This window comes from Platalea leucorodia (assembly GCF_965183815.1).
Source record: "Platalea leucorodia genome assembly, chromosome: 13".
Classification (NCBI taxonomy): domain Eukaryota; kingdom Metazoa; phylum Chordata; class Aves; order Pelecaniformes; family Threskiornithidae; genus Platalea; species Platalea leucorodia.
In genome coordinates, this window is record NC_138835.1 from 11668425 (window position 1) to 11689634 (window position 21210).

At 41.3% G+C, this 21210-nt stretch overlaps 1 protein-coding gene across 2 annotated transcripts in view; it reads left to right on the forward strand.

Moving 5' to 3' along the window:
* TOP1 (DNA topoisomerase I) overlaps positions 1–21210 on the forward strand; it is a 69451-nt gene that overhangs the window by 41265 nt on the left and 6976 nt on the right. For both annotated transcript variants that reach the window (XM_082325752.1, XM_082325753.1), the window contains exons 4-15: positions 873–999; positions 1577–1632; positions 4466–4561; positions 5791–5866; positions 6878–6975; positions 11513–11628; positions 14944–15065; positions 15795–15917; positions 17386–17573; positions 18219–18363; positions 19448–19591; positions 20766–20951. In XM_082325752.1, coding sequence (XP_082181878.1) covers positions 873–999; positions 1577–1632; positions 4466–4561; positions 5791–5866; positions 6878–6975; positions 11513–11628; positions 14944–15065; positions 15795–15917; positions 17386–17573; positions 18219–18363; positions 19448–19591; positions 20766–20951 — 1477 coding nt within the window. The remainder of the gene's footprint in view (positions 1–872; positions 1000–1576; positions 1633–4465; positions 4562–5790; positions 5867–6877; positions 6976–11512; positions 11629–14943; positions 15066–15794; positions 15918–17385; positions 17574–18218; positions 18364–19447; positions 19592–20765; positions 20952–21210) is intronic.

Below are 21210 nucleotides of genomic sequence, written 5' to 3' on the forward strand. Positions count from 1 at the left end.
GGAAATGTGATCCAAATTTACCCAAATGTCTCAGAAATCAGAAGGAGGTAGAAACAGAATAAAAAAAGATTGATTTTCTTCTCCTTGGGGGCTTTTTTTCCTCTGTTCTGACTAAGTAATTTCAGGTATTTAAACTCTCAATACTGTTATCCTTAGCACCAGACTCTGAGTAGTAGCAGACCAGCTTCTCGTTTGGAAACACCTTTGGTGAGCTCCCGTCCTGCGTGGCAGGGTCGTCTCAGCCGAGCGGAGCTGGGCTGGCCGCGGTGGTGAGGCACAGTTGACGAAGCGGCTCCGACTGAGGACTGCAGCATTATTCCTGCCTTTTCTGTTTGACTTTGCATAAACACAAGGACATCACATATCCTGTTTGCTCTGGTTTTCCCATCTGTTTGGGAATAATAGAGATCAGCGGTTTTCTCTTTAAGTTCCAGAGATGAGAGCTGCTACAATGACAAACTGTTGTCTGAGCAAAAGCTGACACGGGCATTGATGGGACTGGCGGCTCTGTCCCAGTGACCTTTTACGTGGACTAGGAAAAAGAGGAAAAGACAGTGGGAATTAAACCTAAAGTGTTGAGTTTAGTGTAGCAGCTGTGGATTTCCTCAGCAATCCAGGCTGTCGGGGGTTTTCCTGAAGTGGAGCATGTAGCAGCTGTGGTTTTGTGATATGTTGCCCTCCTGTTCCTCTTCCTCCTGAGGAGAATGGGTGACATGTGATGGGAGACTGTGGTAGATCTTCCTGTTAAGGTGATCCCTTATTTTGTAGGGTTTGTCATCCTCAAAACCTGTGACACTCTACCACTGCAAGTTGTCTGGATTAGCCAAATCTCCTCGTGTTCCCCTCTGCAAATGTACTCTTTTGTCTTGCAGTGAGCACAAAGATTCCTCGGAAAAGAAACACAAAGACAAGGAGAAAACCAAACACAAAGATGGCAGCTCAGAGAAACACAAAGACAAACACAAAGATAAAGACAAGGAGAAGAGAAAGGAAGAGAAGGTAGGTGTCTCCTGTGGGAGAGACAAGAGGGATGGTTCTCGTTTATACTACTGAATGGTACAAACTCAGTGGGTTAGATGTAGCTTATACTTCCCTGTTTTTATCAACCTGGAGAGAATTATCTCAACACTAACCCAGAGATTTGGTTTGTGGAGTGCTAGATATGAACTTGTAAGGGCTTTATCTGCAGGTATTGTGAATGGAAACAGTTCCACAGTGGAGCTGTGTCTACTGGCTCCACGTTTTTTTCCCTGTTACTTTTCACTTTGCCATGCTTAGATTTAGAGACAAGGGAGAAAAATCTGTTAGATCACATTTATTCTGTGCAAGAACAAACTATACACTTAACTATTGAAGAAACTGGAGGGCCAGAAAATACTGAATTGGCTAAGACTTACAGAAAATGTTGCCTTTTTGGTGTGTCATGTAGGTTACTAAGGGCTACAGAGGATGAAGAAACAGTCACAGTGTCCTTTGGTTCCTTCCGCAAGTTAAATATCCTGCCTGTGTTGAATGTTGGAAAAACATAAGGTGCTCTGGGCAGTGCTAATCAGCTCCTACTTTTAATGTTTTTCAGATGAAATCATCTGGTGATATAAAAATAAAGAAGGAAAAGGAAAATGGTTTCTCCAGGTAAGAAATCAGGTCTATGATCTAAAAAAAGTAGCAGTTTGACTTTTCTTAGGTGCTCCGTGTTTGACTCCTCTCACTTGGTCTTGAGGAAAAAATTGGAATGCTTTTACCCCTTCAGACAGTATATTCTTCTCAATTATGGGAATTGGTAATTGATCAGCTTACCTAGTAACTGGAGATGGGAACTGTTGAATACCTGGTATCTGCCTGCGCATGCTGGGTTTGTCCAAGTATTAAATAGTTGAATTCTGCTGAGGACAGATTGAACTATGGAAATATTGGTAGCTGGAGTTGAAAGAATCTCTGTTGTAAAATTGGTACTTGAACCCTGCAGGCAGTCTTCTGGAGAGGGGGCCTTGTAAATACAGTCCAGATTGCCTCTGAGTGTCTCTTCTGTAAGTGACTACAGCCTAAAGCCTTTGCAGAGGAGTGGCGAGTAAGGAGGGTGCTTGTGTAAAATCGGAAGTACCTTCAGAAAATGCCTAGATGTCCTACTCTACTAAATTCCTGCTAATAATAGAGCCTCCTGGACTTAGGCGTTGTATCAGTCATCACTAAGTAGTCTTATTAAAAACCTGAAGTGAGCAATTGATAGAAGAGTACTTTTTCTTAATAGTCGACTAAGATCTCTTGTGACTTGTTTAAATCTAACAATTGGTTATTTTTAAGGTGGTAAATCCAGTCAACTGACTTATTGCAGGTCTGTGGTATGGTGGATGCATGTGTTCATATCTGTTAGTCAGGAAAAGGTTTCAATCCTGTGTCCAGTTTTATGAATCCACTTTAAAAATCAACAAAAACAAACAAAAACCCCCAAAACCACGACAAAATCCTTCCAGTCTCACCATGTTCTGTGGATGCAGAGAGGTTGGGAGAAGACCCCTGTCTAGTCCATGCCTGGTAGTTATTCTTTGCGTATCTTGAATGTGCCCTCTTGATATGAGTCTTTCCATCTGTTTCATTTTCTGACTCCTATTTAAAAATGCAAACTAAGTAGTTACGCTTGGCACAGGGAAGAGGCGCCCTCTCCAGGCCCTTTTGGGGATGCTCTGGAAATAGAAAGCAATGACATTTAGGTGTTCTGTGGTGTAGGAGATAGTTAATAACTGTTTCTAGCCTCTACTATTCAGCAGAAGTAGCATATGCTAATCTCACCAGAGACATTGGGTGTTCTCATATCAAGGTAACTGGGTTCTCTTTAGGTCCAAGAGCATTTATTTGTGTTTGAGGAAAGCTTGGAGGAGCCATCACAATTGTGCTTTCTTCAGGGCCAAAAGCTGGCTAAGAGTAAAGTAATTATTTTCTTTTTTTCCTGCTGAAATGTTCTTTTGCAAGTTCACAAGAGAAAAATGTCCTTACTCAGATGGTTTTGATTTTCTTCCCTAAGACTTGGTATGATGAGCAATGTTACAGTCTTGGAAACAATGCAAGTCAGGGTTCAGCTTGGTCATACAGCTCCTTTCTTTTAATATAATTACACTTTATTTCCTACTATTACAAAATGTTGCGAAATATTTCAATGTTAAAATAGATTAGATAAAATTCCTATCAACTTAATAAACAGTAGTTCTACATTTCTGCCTGGAAGGGAGAATAAATTAAATGGGACAAATACCTCTTTTTCCATAGAAGTTTTGCAACTGTCTACATGCCACAGACTTGTGTCTTAGTTAATCACAGGCAATGCCACAGAAATGGCTTCTTATGGCAGCACGTATCTGTTTCCCCTGGGTTGCATCTGCCCGCACTGCAGCGGCTTTATGGCTATGAAAGAGCAAACTACCTTGTTCTGCTTCATGGACATATTACCAGCTAAAATAAGACTCTGTAATGTCTCTTGCTGACTGTGATCTACAAAGCAGAATGCTGCTTTTTTTTTTTCTCCCACTCCATGCAATTGCAAAATCCGCATGTTGACTTGGAAACTGAGTCAATTTGATATAAAAATTGCTGACTGAATATGAAGAGGAAAGCCCAAGATGGCACTGTTACATTTTCTACCTGAGCGGAGCAGTACTAAGCGCTTCAAAAAGTAATTTTGGACTTATTGAGACATCTTTTTCTTTATGAAGATAAGTGAAATGCTTCTCTGAAATCTAGAAATAATGAGTTTGTTTAAAGGGATGGTCTCTCTTGCACTCATACTCTTCCCACCCCCCCACCCCCCCCCCCCACCCCCCCTTATTAGTGGTGTCTTGGGACACTATGGCTGAAAATGTTGAGCCTAATTTAATATTTGCGGTCAGTTGAAAGGGAGAAGATTTCACTGTCCAAACTGCGGGAAGCAAGCAAAGGGACTGATCAGTTTAACTTTGCCAAATCTTCATTTCCTTTTCTGGTTTTCACATGCCTCAATATTTAGTTGGCAAAAGATTCAGGGGAATAGCTTTTGCATCTTTGTTTAGTTGATAATCTTTTTCTTTCTTATCAGGCTCAATAAGGATATTGAGTTGAAACTAAATAATGTCTGCTATTTGACTGCACACATGCGTACATTTCAGTTTTGTTTTAAGTATATTTGAAAATGCTGGAAGCTGCAGTTGTTTTTACTCAAAACCTCAAAGAAACACAGTAGAATCTAAGGAGTTGAAATTGATCTTGATATTGCTTGAGAAATGGTAAATACGTAGACGCTGAAAGACTCTCTCCTTGTGCTGTCTGTGGATATTCGAGAATGACACACCTCAGGTCTTTGGGCTCTTAAGATGACAACACATTCCAAGACTGGAAGACATGCCCATTTTGCAGATGACAATTTCTGAAAACTGAGTTGTCGCTAGTTTCCAAGAAACTTCTTTGAAGTTTGAACCACCTTTCTTTGCTTCTTTCGTAGTCCACCACGTATTAAAGATGAACCAGATGATGATGGGTTTTATGCATCACCTAAAGAGGACTCCAAACCCCTGAAGAGACCTCGAGAAGATGATGAGTAAGTGGCGTGGGTGCTGATGACTTGGATGTTTGCCTTTAGTTTTAAAAAGATAACATAGGGAGCAGGTGGGATTTCAGGTTGTCACCACAAACTTGTTCAGATGGGTGACTGCAGACCAGACTCCTTGTGCTGTACCTGAGCAGGGCGAGGATAGTATTTGTGGTGTCCAAGGCAAAATACCATTACCTGCTGCTGCAAAATGTTGCAGTGCTAGTAGATAAAAAAGAAAAAAACCCAGAAGGTAGGTAGAGAAAATACACTGATAAAGACTGTAAAACATAAATCTGAGCAAGTGAGGTATTTATGCTAGCTACGTGGCTGCAGTGGTTTCTGTTGGGTGAGGAAGTGACTGCACAAGAGGAGGAAAATGCATTGTCAGCCTCTTTGGGGGTGGGGGAGAAGTTTGCCTGCACCACTTGGCATGATTTGCCTGGAGTCTAAATATGTCGTGGGTTGTGCTGAGGATTTTTGATTCTAAATCAAAAGAAAAGTACACATGATGTTTGCCCGATATAGTAGCCTAACCAGTAAAATAAAAGCCCAGTTAGATCACACTGTGATCTGTCACCATCTATGCATCCAGCTCTTTAGATAGGGTGACCTTATGAGCAGTCTGGAGTTACAGGATTGGAAGGGTTTAACCATAGTGGCATTCTGTTCCTATGGGGTATTTCTCAGTTTCGAAGAGAGGTAGGTGTGACATCTTTTGTGTAATCATTTGCTGTCTTCTGGTTTTGTGACCTCCCATCTTATGTCTGCAATGGAAAGATTAAGAATTTGCCAGTAGTCACTTTTGTTACTGTTTGAACTAGTGGGAGATAAAAAAAGTGAGTCTTGTGGGCAAACCCCAGACTGAGGACTGGAAAGGGTAGAACATGCCACTAAGCTTTTGGCCGTTTATTCCATCCCATGTAATCACTGGGCAGCTACTCACGCTTTTGAATCGATTCTTCAACAAGGAAGACTTTTGCTTCAGCAGTCTGAAACTTGTGGAGAGATATTTAAACAGTAACAGCTTATGGGTTTTAGGGTTTTGTAGGCTGTTTTGCTGGATAGGGATTATTCAGTTTTCTGAGAGTGGGGCATAAAATTATATTCTTTAGAAATTAAACATGCCAGAAATAGTGTGAACTTGTGCACCCAAACTTTGTGTAAGTATGACTTCTCTTTATTTTTTGTACTGGAAAATTGATTATTTTCATCAGCTAGTCTTTTTGTTCTTACAGTGCTGAGTACAAACCCAAGAAAATCAAAACAGAAGACATCAAGAAAGCAAAGAAAAGGAAACAAGAGGAAGAAGAGGTAATGTGAAAGACAAGTTTATTTCTATGATCAAGAACAGCAAAGCTGACAATTTGGTGTTGAATTATGTAGAGCAGGAGGAATCTGATTCAAGGGTGAGAAGGCAGGGGCCAGTCTGGGACAAAGCTGCATGTGGTAGATTAACCTATGGTGCAGGTTAACTTATCTGAGCCATAATGTATAAAAAGTCAGGAAAACTTTCTCTCCTACTCTTAAAACAACGGATGGAGAAGATGCCTCCAGGATGTGAACTTCCAGCCTGTTCCAGGCAATTCACAGTCCTTCTGTTAAGTAGCTCACAGAGGGTAGAGGAGCCTCACTAACAACATCTGGTAATTGCACAGATGATGTAGCACAGTCCAGGAGCAGAGGAGAGGAAACCGAGGTTAGCTGCTAGAAAGACACTTACAGCTTTTAGATGGAGCTTAGGGTGGAAATTTGTTTGGAGAGGGACTTGGCAAAGAGAGGTTAGCCGTAATTGGAGACTAATGAACTACGCTCCGCATCTAGCAAAGTTACCCTTCTGAGACACATGTTGCAAGCACCTCGTGGCAACATGGTTCATTCTTCCCTTCAACAAAAGTGTCTCTGTAGTGAGCATACACCAGTATGTTCCCAGAAGCCACCTCACAGTGGTGTGCTCTGTAGCATTTGCCAGACTAGATAACACTAGTGCAGGCCAAGGAGGGTGTTTCTGTAACCAAGCAATCATGTTGCTATGGCCCAGACTTGCCGCTTATCAGGTGAGGCAGAATAACTGGCTGTGTGGGCATTTAGCATGTCCCAAGTGTAAAGTAAAAGAATTTGACTTAAAACATAAGTGGGACTGTCAGCAGACTTTGACTTAATAGGATGATCTAAGAGCGCATTTATGTAGTGAGACCACAGGAATTCAGTTGTTTGTGGTCAAACTTTTATACCCCAAGCGACAGTCTTTTAGTTTTAAAACATCTTTTCAGGGAGGGGGGAAATACAATAGCTTGTGCTGACAGATTCTTACTCGTTTTGCAGGACAGCAAAGCAAAGAAAGCTAAGAGCAAAGACAAGAAAGTCCCTGAAGCGGACAAGAGAAAGAAGCCGAAAAAAGAGGAGGAGCAAAAATGGAAATGGTAACTATATATCAGTGATGTAGGCTGCCCTCTGCACCTGGGCTTTCCCTGTTACCTCCCATGCTGACCGAGTAAGCACATCTGGCTTTCTCTGTCATTGATTCATGAGGATTTGTTCTGAATAATTGGCTTACTTTCTGGTAAGCTCTAAACAAATATCTCATTCACTATGTTCATCCTCTGAAGTAGAAGTGAAATACTTTTTTTGGTATACCTAAAACAAGAAAGAAGTTTTTTGTGTTGTTTTTTTTTTTTTTTCCCTTTTCCCCCCTATCTAAAGAATGTAGAGGCTACCTATGATGATCAGGTACCAGTATTCTTATGCCCAGAACCTGCTCCTTGCTGACACTTTTCAGAGCAATATGAAAACTTCTAGGCTTGGGGGTATCAGCAGGAATATATAAATATGCCGAGGTATTAACTAGTATTCTAGTAGATCTTATCTGTGTTATATAGAGGGTACAACATGAGTAGGTGTCCACCTTTTTATTCTAGCTGGATGTCAACTGTGTGCCTTTCAAACCTGCTCCTGCCCCTGGCACAAAAATGAAAGTTGGTGAAGTGACCGGTTAAGCTTGGGCTGTTTGGAAAATGAATTTTGAAAATACGTTTTGAACGGGAAGCACTTTTGTCTTGCCCAGGATCCTAAAGTAACATCACGGAGCAACGGAAGTTGTGTTTTCACTCACTCTTAAATTTTTTTAGAACTTTTTTTTTAAATAAATCTGAACTTCGTGCTTCATTTGGAAGACAGGCCTGTGCTGCACCAGTGGTGCTCTCTGTAAGAAACAGGCTGGATTTTTTTTAACGATCCACAGTAATTTAAGCTATTGTTATTGCTAGATTTGAGGAGCTATTGTGTGTTTTGAAGTTTGGGCCTTAGTACTTCCCTCAGTGTAATGCATATCTAGTTTTCAAAAGCATGTGTGTTTTCTGCACTCCTGTAATCTCCTGCAATGTATTTTTATGACCTTTTGGGGATGATGTTTCCAAGTGTTTTCTTTTCTCAGATCATTTGGCGGTTTTTAATAGATCTGTAGTGTTGGGGAATGCCTTTGCAATCTTCTTCAATCCTTTCAGGTTCAGTCTTTCACCTGTTTATTGTCACTCTTATTGATTCACCTTTAAAAAGAAAAATTCTTCTATAGTGTTTATAGTCTTTGCATATTTCTCTTTGATTGTCACAGCTTCCTCAGAACATCAGCACTTGCATATTTTTTTCCATACTTGTAAACTCTTAGAAATTTGGTTTTCGCACCCCTCCCCAAAACTATCCTGATCTCCACCCCCACCCCCACCCCCCCCCCCCGAGCAATCTACTGTTGTTCTCAGTCCCTTTGACAGCATATTTTTTATGTGCTTTAACAGTAACAAACTACAGGGACATGAAGCAATAGGAAGCTACAGAAGGTCTCTTTAAGCGTTAACTATCTGTTGTCTTTTTGGCTTTGTCTCAGCTGCCCTTGCTGGTTCTGTCTAAATATTGTTATCTAAATATTCTGTTATCACAGCTCCCTTTTATTGTAGTCTGTATCCTTCAACAGCAAACCTTGACTGGAAAGCCATACTGTTCTCCCCTCACCTGCCTTGGCAGCACAGTCCTAGATAGCTGTGTTAAGCTCTGCGATTTGTGCTTACTGCTGAGGAAAACTGCCTTTGAAAGCATGTTTTGCAAAATTTGGCAGTAGGTAACTGCATCCTTCTGCTGATGTTCTGTCGTCCATCTGCAGCTTTGTATAGCGTGTCTTTGCTGGACAGGGTTTCATCTGCACTTCAATTGTGTCTTTTAAGGGCATTTTGTGTTCCATCTGAGTCAATTTTCTGAATGTCTGATATCTTTTTCTGGCTGCTTCCTCAAGTGCTTGCTGCCTTGAGCATTTTCGTCGTCACTTACGTGAATACTCGATGCTAGACGTTCCCAAGGCATTGGCCTCATTCATCACCATGTGGAGCTCTTTTAGAGGTCATTTTCACACCCTGCTGCCTGTGAAGAATATGTGATCCAGAAGTATGTCTTATGAGCACTTCTCCCACCTTGTGTTATAGCAAGTTCATTTCCTTGAAATAACATATCCCTGAGGTATATTCTGTGTATAATCTTCTCTATTTGCATTCCACTTGAAAAACCCTCCCCAGCTCTACCTTCCTGAGACACCCTGGCATTCTTAGACAGGTTTGATATGGGATTTAATCAAAGAACCTGTATGACTGATTAGCACAGTTTCTGCTGAAATCAGTAAGGCAGCTTTCCTAATAGGCAGCATTCTCCTTGCTCCCACAAAATCATGTGTAGAACATTGCTTTAGGACCAGGAGCTACCTTGGGCAGTGTTGCTGTAGTGCTTTTTTTTGTTTGTTTGTTTGGTTGGCTTTTTTGTTGGTTTTGTTTTGGTTTGGGTTGTTTGTTTGTTTGTTTAAAACCAAATGAGGATGAAAAATTGGCTAACCTCAGGAGGCTCACTTTTACCTTTTGTCGTAACGTTTATGTACGAGGTTTAGGAAGGTGGAGGTGGGAATGGTTTGTGATCTTTTAGTGGCAAACTTTCTGGTAGCTTTGGGCTTCAAAAGCACCCCATGGATCCCATGTTTCCTTGTAGCCTTCCCAAAAGGCACAATGTGCTTCAGCTATCTATTTAAACTTCTACCTTTCTAGTACTCCTTTTGCATGCGTCCTTTATAAAAGAACAGGAATGGGTAGAGGAACCGAATTTCCCATCAAGTAAATACCAGAGTGATAAATCTTAAAAAGCCACGGCTGAAAAGCAAGAATGACAAACCTATCCTGTAAAGTAGTAGCTACTGTGAATTCCCTCATTTTCTTACCAGAATAAAAATACTCATTGTCAGAGAGGATAGCCTTTCGCTGGCTGGGAGGAGAGGCAAATGGTTTAGATTTATTTTGCTAGAAGGAGCTTCTGTGTGCAAGAACCTAGGCCTATGTTTGACAAAATATTTAGATTTCTAGCTTCTAATTAATTTAAAAAACAATCATTAGGAATGTAAATATTTGGGATCTAGACGTCAAATGTCAATATTAGTTTCTTATATTAACATAGTTTACTCAAGCCTTCTTCCCAGCCAGGGACTGAAATCTGACATGCAGGTTTTGTACTGATAGCTGGGAATGTGCACTTTGCTGTTAAAGATGTTACTGTGCTTCTCATGAGAAAAAGTCAGCTAGTGCTGTGGTCAAAGATGGTGCCTTTCCAAGTATAGCAAAGCATTGTGTCCCATACAACTGCTGCTGTTCCTAAATTATTGATGTACAGGCACCAGTGAAGCATTTTGGGTGTCTTCTAGCAGAAGCTCTTTTCTCTCTGCAGTGCTTATCTTCTGTACGGTAACCCTGTTACCTCACTGGGGATGAAGTGATGTGTATTTGTGCATCACGATTCCTGAGATGCAGGCAGTACATGCACATCTTTTCTCAGCTGCTGTTGCACCCAGAACGAGACTGCTCCGGAGGGCTGACACTAGAGGGAAGCTTAAACTTTTTGGTTTTTTTATTGTCACGGCTGCTCAACAAAGTTGTCTGGGCAATTCAAAGACTGAGTGCTGTGACAGGTTAATGGTCTTCCAGTTGATTAATCACTAAGGTAAAATAGCCTTTCTCAGCAGGGAATCCTATGCCAGCAGCATGTAGCAGTAATGTTCTGGTAATCATGAAAGAAGTGTAGAGGGGAGGAGTACAGAATCAGTGGCTTGGGCACAGAGTACTGGGAACTGCGGGGAGGATACTGGTCTGGCAGGACCCCTTTTCTCTGTGGATGAATTGCTGACCCTGTGAGTTTGTTCAGTTGGAATGTGGGATTGGTGGTGCCTACCCTGTTGTGTTGCAATACCTAATGCATCATTCGCAAAACATTTGTATAGAGGTGCTTTAAGGCAAGTTTGCAATTTTTCTGTGCTACTCTGTTTTTCTTCAAGTATGCTTTTCTTACCCAAAGAATTGGAATGAATTTAAAATGACAAAGCAGGTTTCAGTCTTTCTCATCTGAGCAGGTTTGTTCTCATTTAGGTCATAAATGAACATCTGTTTCTTTATCTCTGCCCTTAATGGCATACTTGTCCACATCTGAAAGCAGCTGCATAATATTCTACAATTGTTTGGCTTTGCTGAGCAGGCATCCTGGACCTGATGCTGATCACAGCTGACTCTAATTTGGCATAATCCTAGCTGCTTTGCAAGACTGAATTCTTCATTTTCTTAAGTTCTAAGCTTTTTCAGCTGTGTGATTTTGTGAAAAGAGCAGCAAATGGGAGGTGAGGACTATGGTCTTATCAGATAACCTGTGACCCAGAGTGTTCTGTTCATGGACATGGTTGTGTTTTTTTAAAAAAAGAAGAAAAAAAAAAAAAAAGAAAAAAAAGGGGAAAGAAGGGGGGGAGGAAATTAATGGTGACATTTGTACTTGGTCTGTGCCTGGCAAAGCAATGATTGCTTGCTGATTTTTCTTTAGCATACTCTTATACACACATAGTAATAAAATGAAGATTAGGAGCTTAAAATTATATTGGTTCATATTTCTCTCTTGAAGGTGGGAAGAAGAGCGCTACCCTGAAGGCATTAAATGGAAGTTCCTAGAGCACAAAGGTCCTGTATTTGCTCCACCATATGAACCTCTGCCTGAAAATGTCAAGTTTTATTATGATGGTGAGTTAATCTGTGTTTCCACTTGCTGGGAAGAGAAATAAACATTCTCAGGGTATCGTGGTGTTCTTCCGGGGACTGAAGAGATGAGGAGGTGGTTTTGTTTAGTGGTTAGCTTAAAAGAAGTTCCTCAATGGCTGAGTGGAAGAATGATCTGTAGAAGTAAAGGAACAGCCTGCTGAACTGAGTTGACATGGAGATGAACTTGTTCTCACTCTGCTATGGTGGTGGTAAATCTCCCAGGTTACTTAACAGCATGAGAGTGTCTTATGCCTGAGAGTAGCAGTGTATAACCAGTAGAGTACGTATTTGTAACTACTTCATCACTGGTCACCTTTAGGCTTGCTCTCTTTTCTTTAACCTTATGAATTGCAACTTCCATCATCTGTGATGAAATTCATGATCATTTGGTGGCATGAGTGGAATAAAAGACAATTGAATTTTGATACAGATTATTAGGATCTTCTAGGAATGCATGGGATGACCCTGGCCTCAAGGACAAAGCCCTGTGGTGTAAGTCATGATCCCACTCGCTAACCATTGTATGTGGTAGAACTAATTGATGTAGGAGTCTAATATGCTGGGCTGACTGGTTGTTAGAGGCTCACGTGGAAGGGATTATATGATGTGATGCGTGCTGGAGACCAGACTTGATGACCCGTGTGTTTCCTTGTAGTCCTGTGATCATGTTAAATGAAGGGTCAAATTAACCCAGGATTGAATTAAGTGGGAGGCACTTGAATGGATGAAAATGTAATTTTTGGTGAAGGGGACATCTGTGCATGGAACTCTTCCAGGAGCAACATGCTGTTTTCATGTGACATGGCACAGTGTTTTTAAATACTGAGAAATAGGTGGCATTCATTTTCAGCAACAATAGTGAAGTAAACATATTGCATCCTATTAAAGGCTATCAGCAAGCAAGTAGCACAGCGATCAGGGATGTCTACAGACTTCTTTCTTAGGCTTTGATAAGAACTTCATACGAAGTTGGAAATTGTTTTCCTTTCTTGAAGAATGTATGACATGTTTCTGGCTGTCTAGAGAAGGGGAGGGCAAATTGCACTGTAGCTAGCCCTTTGGTGCAGGCAGCAATAAGCTCCTCTTCTATCTAGCTGCCTATTTCACGAAACCTCTAGGAAGTGCAGGGATTTTTGCAACCTCTGTCTCTCTCATGGCAGAAATTCATCAATAGGCTCAACAATTACATGGTGGGCAGGGGTGTCTGGCAAATAAAGCAATCACATAAGTCTTCCTTGAGAAACTAGGCAAAAAATCAGATGTCTGATTTACACAGCAGCTGCTGAGAGCCGCTGTCTGTGCTCACAAGGCATTGTCTAATTTCAAGATTATCCTAGGATGATTTGTAGAGTCCAATAATCACGCTGTGGCTGGCCAGCCAGCTGCCAGGCTGCAGGCTCTCGCTGGAGGAATCTGTCCCTTGCCTAGTGATTGCATTGCAGTGAGACTGCCTGTTTTCATCTAACATAATGACTGCTGGGCCTATTGCTAGTGCTTACAATACCAGACTCAGTGAAGGAGCCTGAAATGCCAAAACCATCTTTTAGGGGTTGTCTATGTGTTTGAGTGACTGTGGGTTAACAAGCTACTGCTCATACCCTAGAGGTGGCTTGAACTTGCATGTTTTTCTGTGGATGGGGCAAAGTAGGAGAGTAGATGGTGGCAGTTGTGTTTCAGTCTCTTCTGGTTATGTTCCCTGGCTGCTGTCTGTTTTAAGTCGGGTAACTAAAATTCACAGCTCTGGAATAAACAGAGGTTTGTTTTTTTTTTTTTTTTTTTTCTTTTCCAGCCCTGTCACTGAAAGCCTTTTCAAACCTTTGTAAAAAAAGAGGAAATTGAGTCCAATGAAATATATTCTAAAGTGATTAGATAAAGGTGACTGAGCCCTCAGCAATTTGGGAAAAATATCAGTCACTTTAGCCCCATAACATGTTACTAACTTGATAGCCTCTTTCAAGCTAGACTTGCAGCCTGGAAAAACCGTTTCCCTTGCTGTCTCTCCCTTCCCCCATTTCCTGTTATAAGCAAACAAATGCTGTATTTTAGGTTGCAGCTTAAAAATTGGCAGAGTTACCGTTGGTTTAATTTAATTGTGGAATATTCTCGGATCGTTGGGAGGACCTTTTGCTAAGTCCTGTTTTACGAGGGTTTATAGATCTTAACGCTTTATAGCTGACTCTCATGCTTTAATTTTGGAGATGATGCAACTTTTTAAAACATGTAGTAAATCAAAAGTGTGGTGTTTTTTTCCAAGAGCATAGAATCAACAGTAGCGTTTCTTGTATTGACTTTTGTGCAGTAAAATGGTCATTAAAAAAATCCACAGGTGTTGACTGTCTTCCAGCCCATTGGGACTTTAAATATTTCTTGCAACTAGCTGGAGATGTGAGCTGCATGCAAAATCCTTCACAGAGATCACTGGCACCTCAAGTGTTGTCAGGAATGCAATCTGGACCAAAGAGACGCTCGACAGGAATGTTAGATGTCGAATCCACAGCTTCGATGTTGCAGCAGCTTCTTTTCCCTTGTGTTTTAAAGTCCTCCCTTGCAGCAATTTCGCTTTGTACTGCAGTCTTGCAGAGAAGCTGAAACGTGACCTCTCCATTCACTGAAAGCTCAGTCTTTTTTAAAAATCACTGGCTTTTGAGACTGATTTGGAGACGCAGGAGTGCATTCCCACAGCAAAGTGAACGATTAGCAGAATCCTGACACGTTTCCCTGCAATGAAGGGGAGTTAAATATTTGGCATCGCTTTCCAGCCTATTTGTGGCGTATACATAGGAAGGGCTCTTCCTGGCTAGAAATAGCTAAAGGCTAGAAGGGGTGTTCCAGAGCGGAGTCCCTCTGTGGGTAGAAGAGGAATACAGAGACTGTATTTCCCATATGTCGGAGTGCCGGAACATGAAATTTAATAAAATCCCTTGCCTCTTCCACTTCAAACAGCAGTATCTGCCCAGGAGCATACACAGCACTGGGGTGTCTCAGCATGGGGTTTCCTGCAGGAGGCCTTTTCCCCTTCCTGCCCTGCGTCTCTCAGACCTGTCTCATCAGATTGCTGTTGCTTTTTTTTTTTAATGGTTAGATTCCAGAGGAAACTTTTTTCAAAATGTTTATGATGAAAGTCAAGCAATTGTGCTTCTCTGTTTCCTTTGTCCATCCAATTTGCTGTACTATGTAACATTTTTAAGAAAAACTTCTCTGTGGTAAAAATAGTGTCCTTTAAGGTAGTTACTATGTCTTCTTTCTGGCTTCAATTCCTGTTTACCATTTGTTTAAAAAGAAAACCTTTCTTTGTAGGTAAAGTCATGAAGCTGAGCACCAAAGCAGAAGAAGTTGCCACATTCTTTGCAAAAATGCTTGATCATGAGTACACTACAAAGGAGATCTTCAGGAAAAACTTTTTCAAAGACTGGAGAAAGGTATGCGTGTAGTCCTGGCCGCAATGACTGCAGGCATGGCCAGTGTCTCCTCAGCACTGGGCAGTGAAAAGGGGCTACTGTTCCATGCACAGGAAAGTTAGCTTGGGGCAACTAAAAGCTGCCTCAGATTGTAGCTGTGAAGTTTCCAGTTTATCCTGTAGTTTCACCAGGAAGGACCCTATCATAAATAGCTTTCTACACCAACAAAGTCAGGCTTCTCCCAGCCAAATTTGCCTGCTATAGCATGATGGGCTATAGCTGATATGACTGTTCCATGCCTTGTTGAAGAGTCAGCCTTATATTAGAAGAAAACCCCTTCCAAAGACCTAAAACTCAGAACTTCGCCTCAGTGAACTTATCAGCCATAAGATCAAACCTTTAGATCAGTTGATGCAGTTTTCCTGAATGGGTTACTGGATTTTTCTCCCTATTCCTCAACAGTCCCAGCCACTGTTCAGTGTGAGAGCGCTTTGGGAGGTGGTGCAGCCTTGCCAGCGCTCACAGAGATCAGACTGCTGGAAGGCCAGCACTCCATGTGCTCTGCTTTGTGTCCTTTTCTCTTTGACCTTAGCTGGAGTGAGCATGTGCAAGAATTTGGGGATTCTTGGGGGTTTACTGTGAGAGCATGTCTATTGTTCCCTGTTTAAACTGCCTGGGGTAGGGTAAGCTCTACTATGCATGAAAACTTACTATGTATGAAAACTTAAGGCACTCCTTTCTTTCTGCAAGGAAATGACCTCTGAAGAGAAGAGCACTATCACCAACCTCAGCAAGTGTGACTTCACCCACATGAGCCAGTATTTCAAAGCTCAAACGGAAGCTAGGAAACAGATGTCCAAGGAGGAGAAACAGGTACCAGGGGGAATTCTAGGAGACGTCTTGATTCTTAGCTGGCTTGTAAACATCTTTGTGTAATCATTCCTCTGCCTGCCTTGTCATTTATAAAGCAGTGTTTACTAGCTTTCAAATTATTACTTTCATGTTAACTGTAGGAATCTTTACTGTGCAGCGCAGGTAGGGCAAAGCACTGTGTTTACAGCTGAATCTTCATCCTGACTTAAAATGGTATTGAGAGGGCTAAGGCTCCTGATCCTGCTGAAGTAAATAAAGAGAATCAGAGGTGCTACCTCCATGGGAGCCTTGGTCCCTGGCCAATAATGAGCAGTGGATACTCAGTTAAGGATAGCTTTTCATTTTAGAAGCTCCTTGGGTTTGGAGGGCAAAATTGGGGTGGTGGAAGGGGTGCAGCAATGACATTAGTGAATAAAATGAGAGAACAAATCTTAAATATCAGGCAATGCAGTCTTCTGAATAAAAAAACCGAACTTTATTTTCCAGTAGTATGGCTACAGTGGCTTGTGTGGAGAGAAATAAATAGTTTTTAGATGATTGAGACTTACTGCAATGGAAGTTGGAAACTTGCCCCAAGTTCTCAGTTAATCTCTTGTAACACTACAGTAATTGTCCTTTGAGTGAGGGGCCTGGTAGCTTGGAAGTATGGCCTTTGGGGTCAGAGGGGTCCCACCAAAATAGAGAGCCCATGTCTTATTGCTGTTGCCATTTGATAAACATGGGGGTGAGCCCTTCTCAGTTCCATCCGTGGTAGCTATTACAATGGAACAGAAGTGGCTTTTTCTGTTAGTTTCTTAGTGGGTGCACCAGTGCTGTCCATGGGTCAGATGTTTTATTTTGGGCTGCAGTGTTTCTATTTTTCCTTCCATATAATTAAAGTTCAAGCACAGAAGTATGCAGTGAAATCTCAGCACATTTTTACGTAGGAGACTGTGTTCTAGTTATGAGAGCATTTGCTGACACAGGCTTGACATGCGGCAGACTGGAGACATTCCTCTGCTTTCCAATGCTGAGTTCAAACACAAGTCTGAGGTTTTTGTACATAAACAACAAGATGTAAAGTCCGGTGGATGTCAAATGCTGAATATAGATTATAAAGCAGCAGTACTGTGCTGGGGCTGCCCTTGTAGCTGTGGTATGTTGATAGAGGTAAATGCCTCTGTTGTGGCAAAATTGTAGCTGTCTTCACCAGCCCTAATCTGTTTCCCTCAAATATAAGTTTTAAGAGAGTTTTTGCACATTCTTTCCCCTTTTCCGGTTTGTTTGTGCTGCTTGCATTTATGAATGCTTTTCTGGACAGTCTGCTGCTCTGTGTGTTGATACAGCACTTGGCGTGATGGTGATCTGGTTTTGAGTTGGATATTCAGCATCAACATGGCTCAAATACAAAAATTCTTTAAGTCTGGGCACTTAGAGATGTGTGTGGTGCTGGGTATACCGTATCATCTTTGCTTTGGGCTTTTTCCAGAAAATCAAAGAGGAGAATGAGCGGCTATTGAAGGAATATGGTTACTGCGTGATGGACAACCACAAGGAGAGGATTGCCAACTTCAAGATCGAACCCCCAGGTCTCTTCAGAGGTCGTGGGAACCATCCCAAAATGGGCATGTTGAAGAGACGCATCATGCCAGAAGACATCATCATTAATTGCAGCAAGTGAGCACTGGATGCTTCACACCTTGGCGTTGCTTTCTAGATAGGATAGCTTCTTTTTTAAAATCCTATATAGGTTGATATTCAAGAATACAGAAATATGCATGCTGCTTATCTTATTCTTATATGGATAAGAAACTGAGTCATACAAGCAAAGACTGAACAAGGCTATCGTGGGTTTCATGTAGAACTTTGTCAACATATTTTCTTCCTCGTGCCTGCAGCCTACATCTGCTTGAACAGTCTTTCCTGCTAGTATTGCCAGAAATTAATTTTCTTCTAGGTAGGTTGCCCTACTTTGTCTTCCTTGATGTCGAAGGCTAAGGTTTGGTGGGCTTCTCTTCAGTCTTGTCCTGATAAGTGTCCACACTATTGCAGTGTCCACAAATCAAAGCTGGTCCTAGCAACGCGTGTTCCCACCTATAGTATAATTCTTCCGCAGATACATATTGATAGCAGTTAAATTTCTGATCTTTGACTGTTCACTTTGATTCACTTGATTTCCTGCTTGTGGAAATATGTAGTTACGTTGCCTCAGTTTCGTCCCCTGTGCTATCTTTATGTGACGGTATTCATTACTTTCTCTATTTTGATGCTGTGGAAGTCTCTTTAAATAGTTTTTATTTGCTGTTTTGTAATTCTCTGCAGGGATTCCAAGATCCCTGCCCCTCCACCAGGACACAAATGGAAGGAGGTCCGGCATGATAACAAGGTTACCTGGCTGGTGTCATGGACTGAGAACATCCAAGGCTCTATCAAATACATCATGTTGAACCCTAGCTCAAGAATTAAGGTAAAGATCTAGTTTAAAAAAAAAATAATAAATAAATAAAATCTTACTGGTCATGTCTCCAAGAAGCAAACGTAGCTGTTGGCTGGGAGAGAGATAGGAAGTAAAGTTGTCTTGCTATTTCATCCTACACTGATTGAAAAACATAGGAAAGTTTCTGTGCTTCTGTTCCCCTTGAAAAGAAAGAATACAATTGCTGCACAGGAGAGCAGATGAAATCTGGAAAATGTCTATTGAAAAGCATCATTGTGTCATTCCTAGTAGGAATCCTTTACTCTGTGTAAACCTAAAAGGAAGCAATTTATCCAAGAACAGACTTGCTCTGGTGGATATTTTATCTACTTTTGGTCCTAACTTACCCTGCCTGATCATGTAATGAAGTTCTAACCATGGGTTGCTAAGTAGTCAATTGTAAAATTAAAAATGTGGCCAGGCTACTGGCTGAGAAGGCTGGTAAGGAGCTCATGACTGAAGGAAAACAAACCCTGCTGTGGGAGCAAATAACCAGTCAACGGATCAGTTCCATCAAAGCAATGATAAACCTGTTGAAAGATAAGTAGCCTTCAGTTTCAGGGGTAGGATTTAAGATCTTCTCATTAAGTCTTTTTTTTAAGAGACTTTTTTCCTGGATTGGAAACAAGGGATTTTTCCTACAAGTATAGGGAAAAATATCTGTTCCTTGTGAATTTATGGCCTCTTTTTGCCATGGCTTGAATATATAATAATGATGATGAACTGTTGATGTTGCTTTTATGTTTTATGGGTATTTAATTACACAGCTGAAAGAACATAAGTGTCATCTGAATAAAGCAGAGGAAACCATTTATATGTTGAGAAGCATGGAAGACATAGTATCTCTTGTGTCTTTATAGTCGCTTCCATGGAAGCATTTAATATCGTGGAAATCTGAATTGCTTACAGCTGTGTGGCAGCATAGTTTGAAGCTGAGCTGTTTAGCAGCAAAATCTCAGTGCTTTTGTACAGTGAGACCATTTGCCACACACAGACTGGCAATCCTTGAGATGCAAATTGGAACTGATCCTTTGCCCGCTTTCTGATGCTGACTGGATTCCAACTTTCTCTGCAGGGTGAGAAGGACTGGCAGAAGTATGAGACAGCTCGGAGGTTGAAGAAGTGCGTAGATAAAATCCGAAATCAATATCGAGAAGACTGGAAATCCAAAGAGATGAAAGTACGGCAGAGAGCCGTGGCACTGTACTTCATTGATAAAGTAAGGCTCATTCCCCAGCACGCTCCTCGTACCTTTCCTGTCCTGCTGAGAATACTTGGGAATGCTGTGTGTCTGTTCCTAAGGCAGAATTGAGCCCAGTTACTAAGGTATCCTGAGACTTCCTGGTGGGCAGGCTCACGTCTCCTTTTCCTTCCCATTACCTGGAATCCAGAGCAATAAACTATTGTACTGACCATGGCTATTTCAGGCAGCATTGTTTTAGTTCAGGCAAAATTCACAGCCTGGTTCCAGAATCGCTCAGTTGGATTACTGGGAAGTTTGTGTGGGCCTTTTGTCTCCAGCTGTTTCAGTTTTCCTGCTGGGAATTTCTGCTGGTTTGTCAACTCTTTAGTTTGAGGTCACAGTTGTGAGGTTTCATAATTACGTTAATTTTTTCGCCACAGTGTAAAGAAAACTGCAGTTATATTGATGCATTTAAAGCTACTTAAAACCAGTTCCCAGAGAGCTGTTGCCCTAGTAGTGTGTGGTGTCTTGACCAACTAAATTAACAGGGTTTGTTCAAAATGGTTTGGTGTAAACTAGGGAAGTTTGATTTGAATAATTGTGGTTTCATATGAACACTGAAGGTTTTTCTTCAAAAATTAGAAATTTTTTTAGCCAGAACTGTTAAAACACATTTTTTATGGAGCCGAATCTAGCCTTTAGATTATTTATATAACCCAAAGTGTCCTATATGCTATTTAAAGTGTATTTATTTCGTGTGCAGTGAAGAGGTAGGATCATAGAAGATGAACAACTGAACTTTATTATTTTGTATCAGGTTGAGTTCACATGGGAGTCAGTTTGATTTTTAAAAAATATCAAACGTTTTGAAATGGATTTCCATTAGTCAGAACCAACTTACAGTTTGAGTTACTTAATGAGTGGTAAAACATCTTCCTTTAAACTTCTCCTAAAGAAAATGAGGTATTCTGGTAGATTGGTAGATTTGTGGCTTTAGTGTAGGGTTATTTAAAACAGGTTTAAAGAGAACTTAAGGGTGTTTTTATTAGAATTTTATAAGTGTCGATTTTATCCGCTCAAACGCATTTTCTCCCTTTCTCTTCTCCTATGGACACTGCTGATTCTAGGCCAGTGTCTGAAAATGTACAGCATCTCTACATTACTGGGATGGTTTGAAATGCTTACCTCTCTTGTCTTGATATAAATGTAGCTTGCCCTGAGAGCTGGTAATGAAAAAGAAGAAGGAGAGACAGCTGACACTGTGGGCTGCTGCTCTCTGAGAGTAGAACATATCAAGCTGCATCCTGAACTGGATGGCCAGGAATACGTGGTTGAGTTCGACTTCCTCGGAAAAGACTCCATCCGATACTACAACAAAGTCCCCGTGGAGAAGAGGGTAAGGCATCTCCACAAACACATACACAGACTGAATTGCAGAAAAATGTGGTCAACACAGTTTTGATGGCAATAACAGTGCTTTGTCACTGGTCAGATACCTAGCCAGAAAATAAGTCAGTTAATGTTCTTCCCTTTTTATTGGCAGTGCCATGGAAGATAAGGCTGTGGTGGTGTGACATAACCCAGCAGATGAGATGTTTAAACATCTTACTGCTCTTCCCTGCGGTCTCAGTGTCAAGAGCTGACATAACGTAACT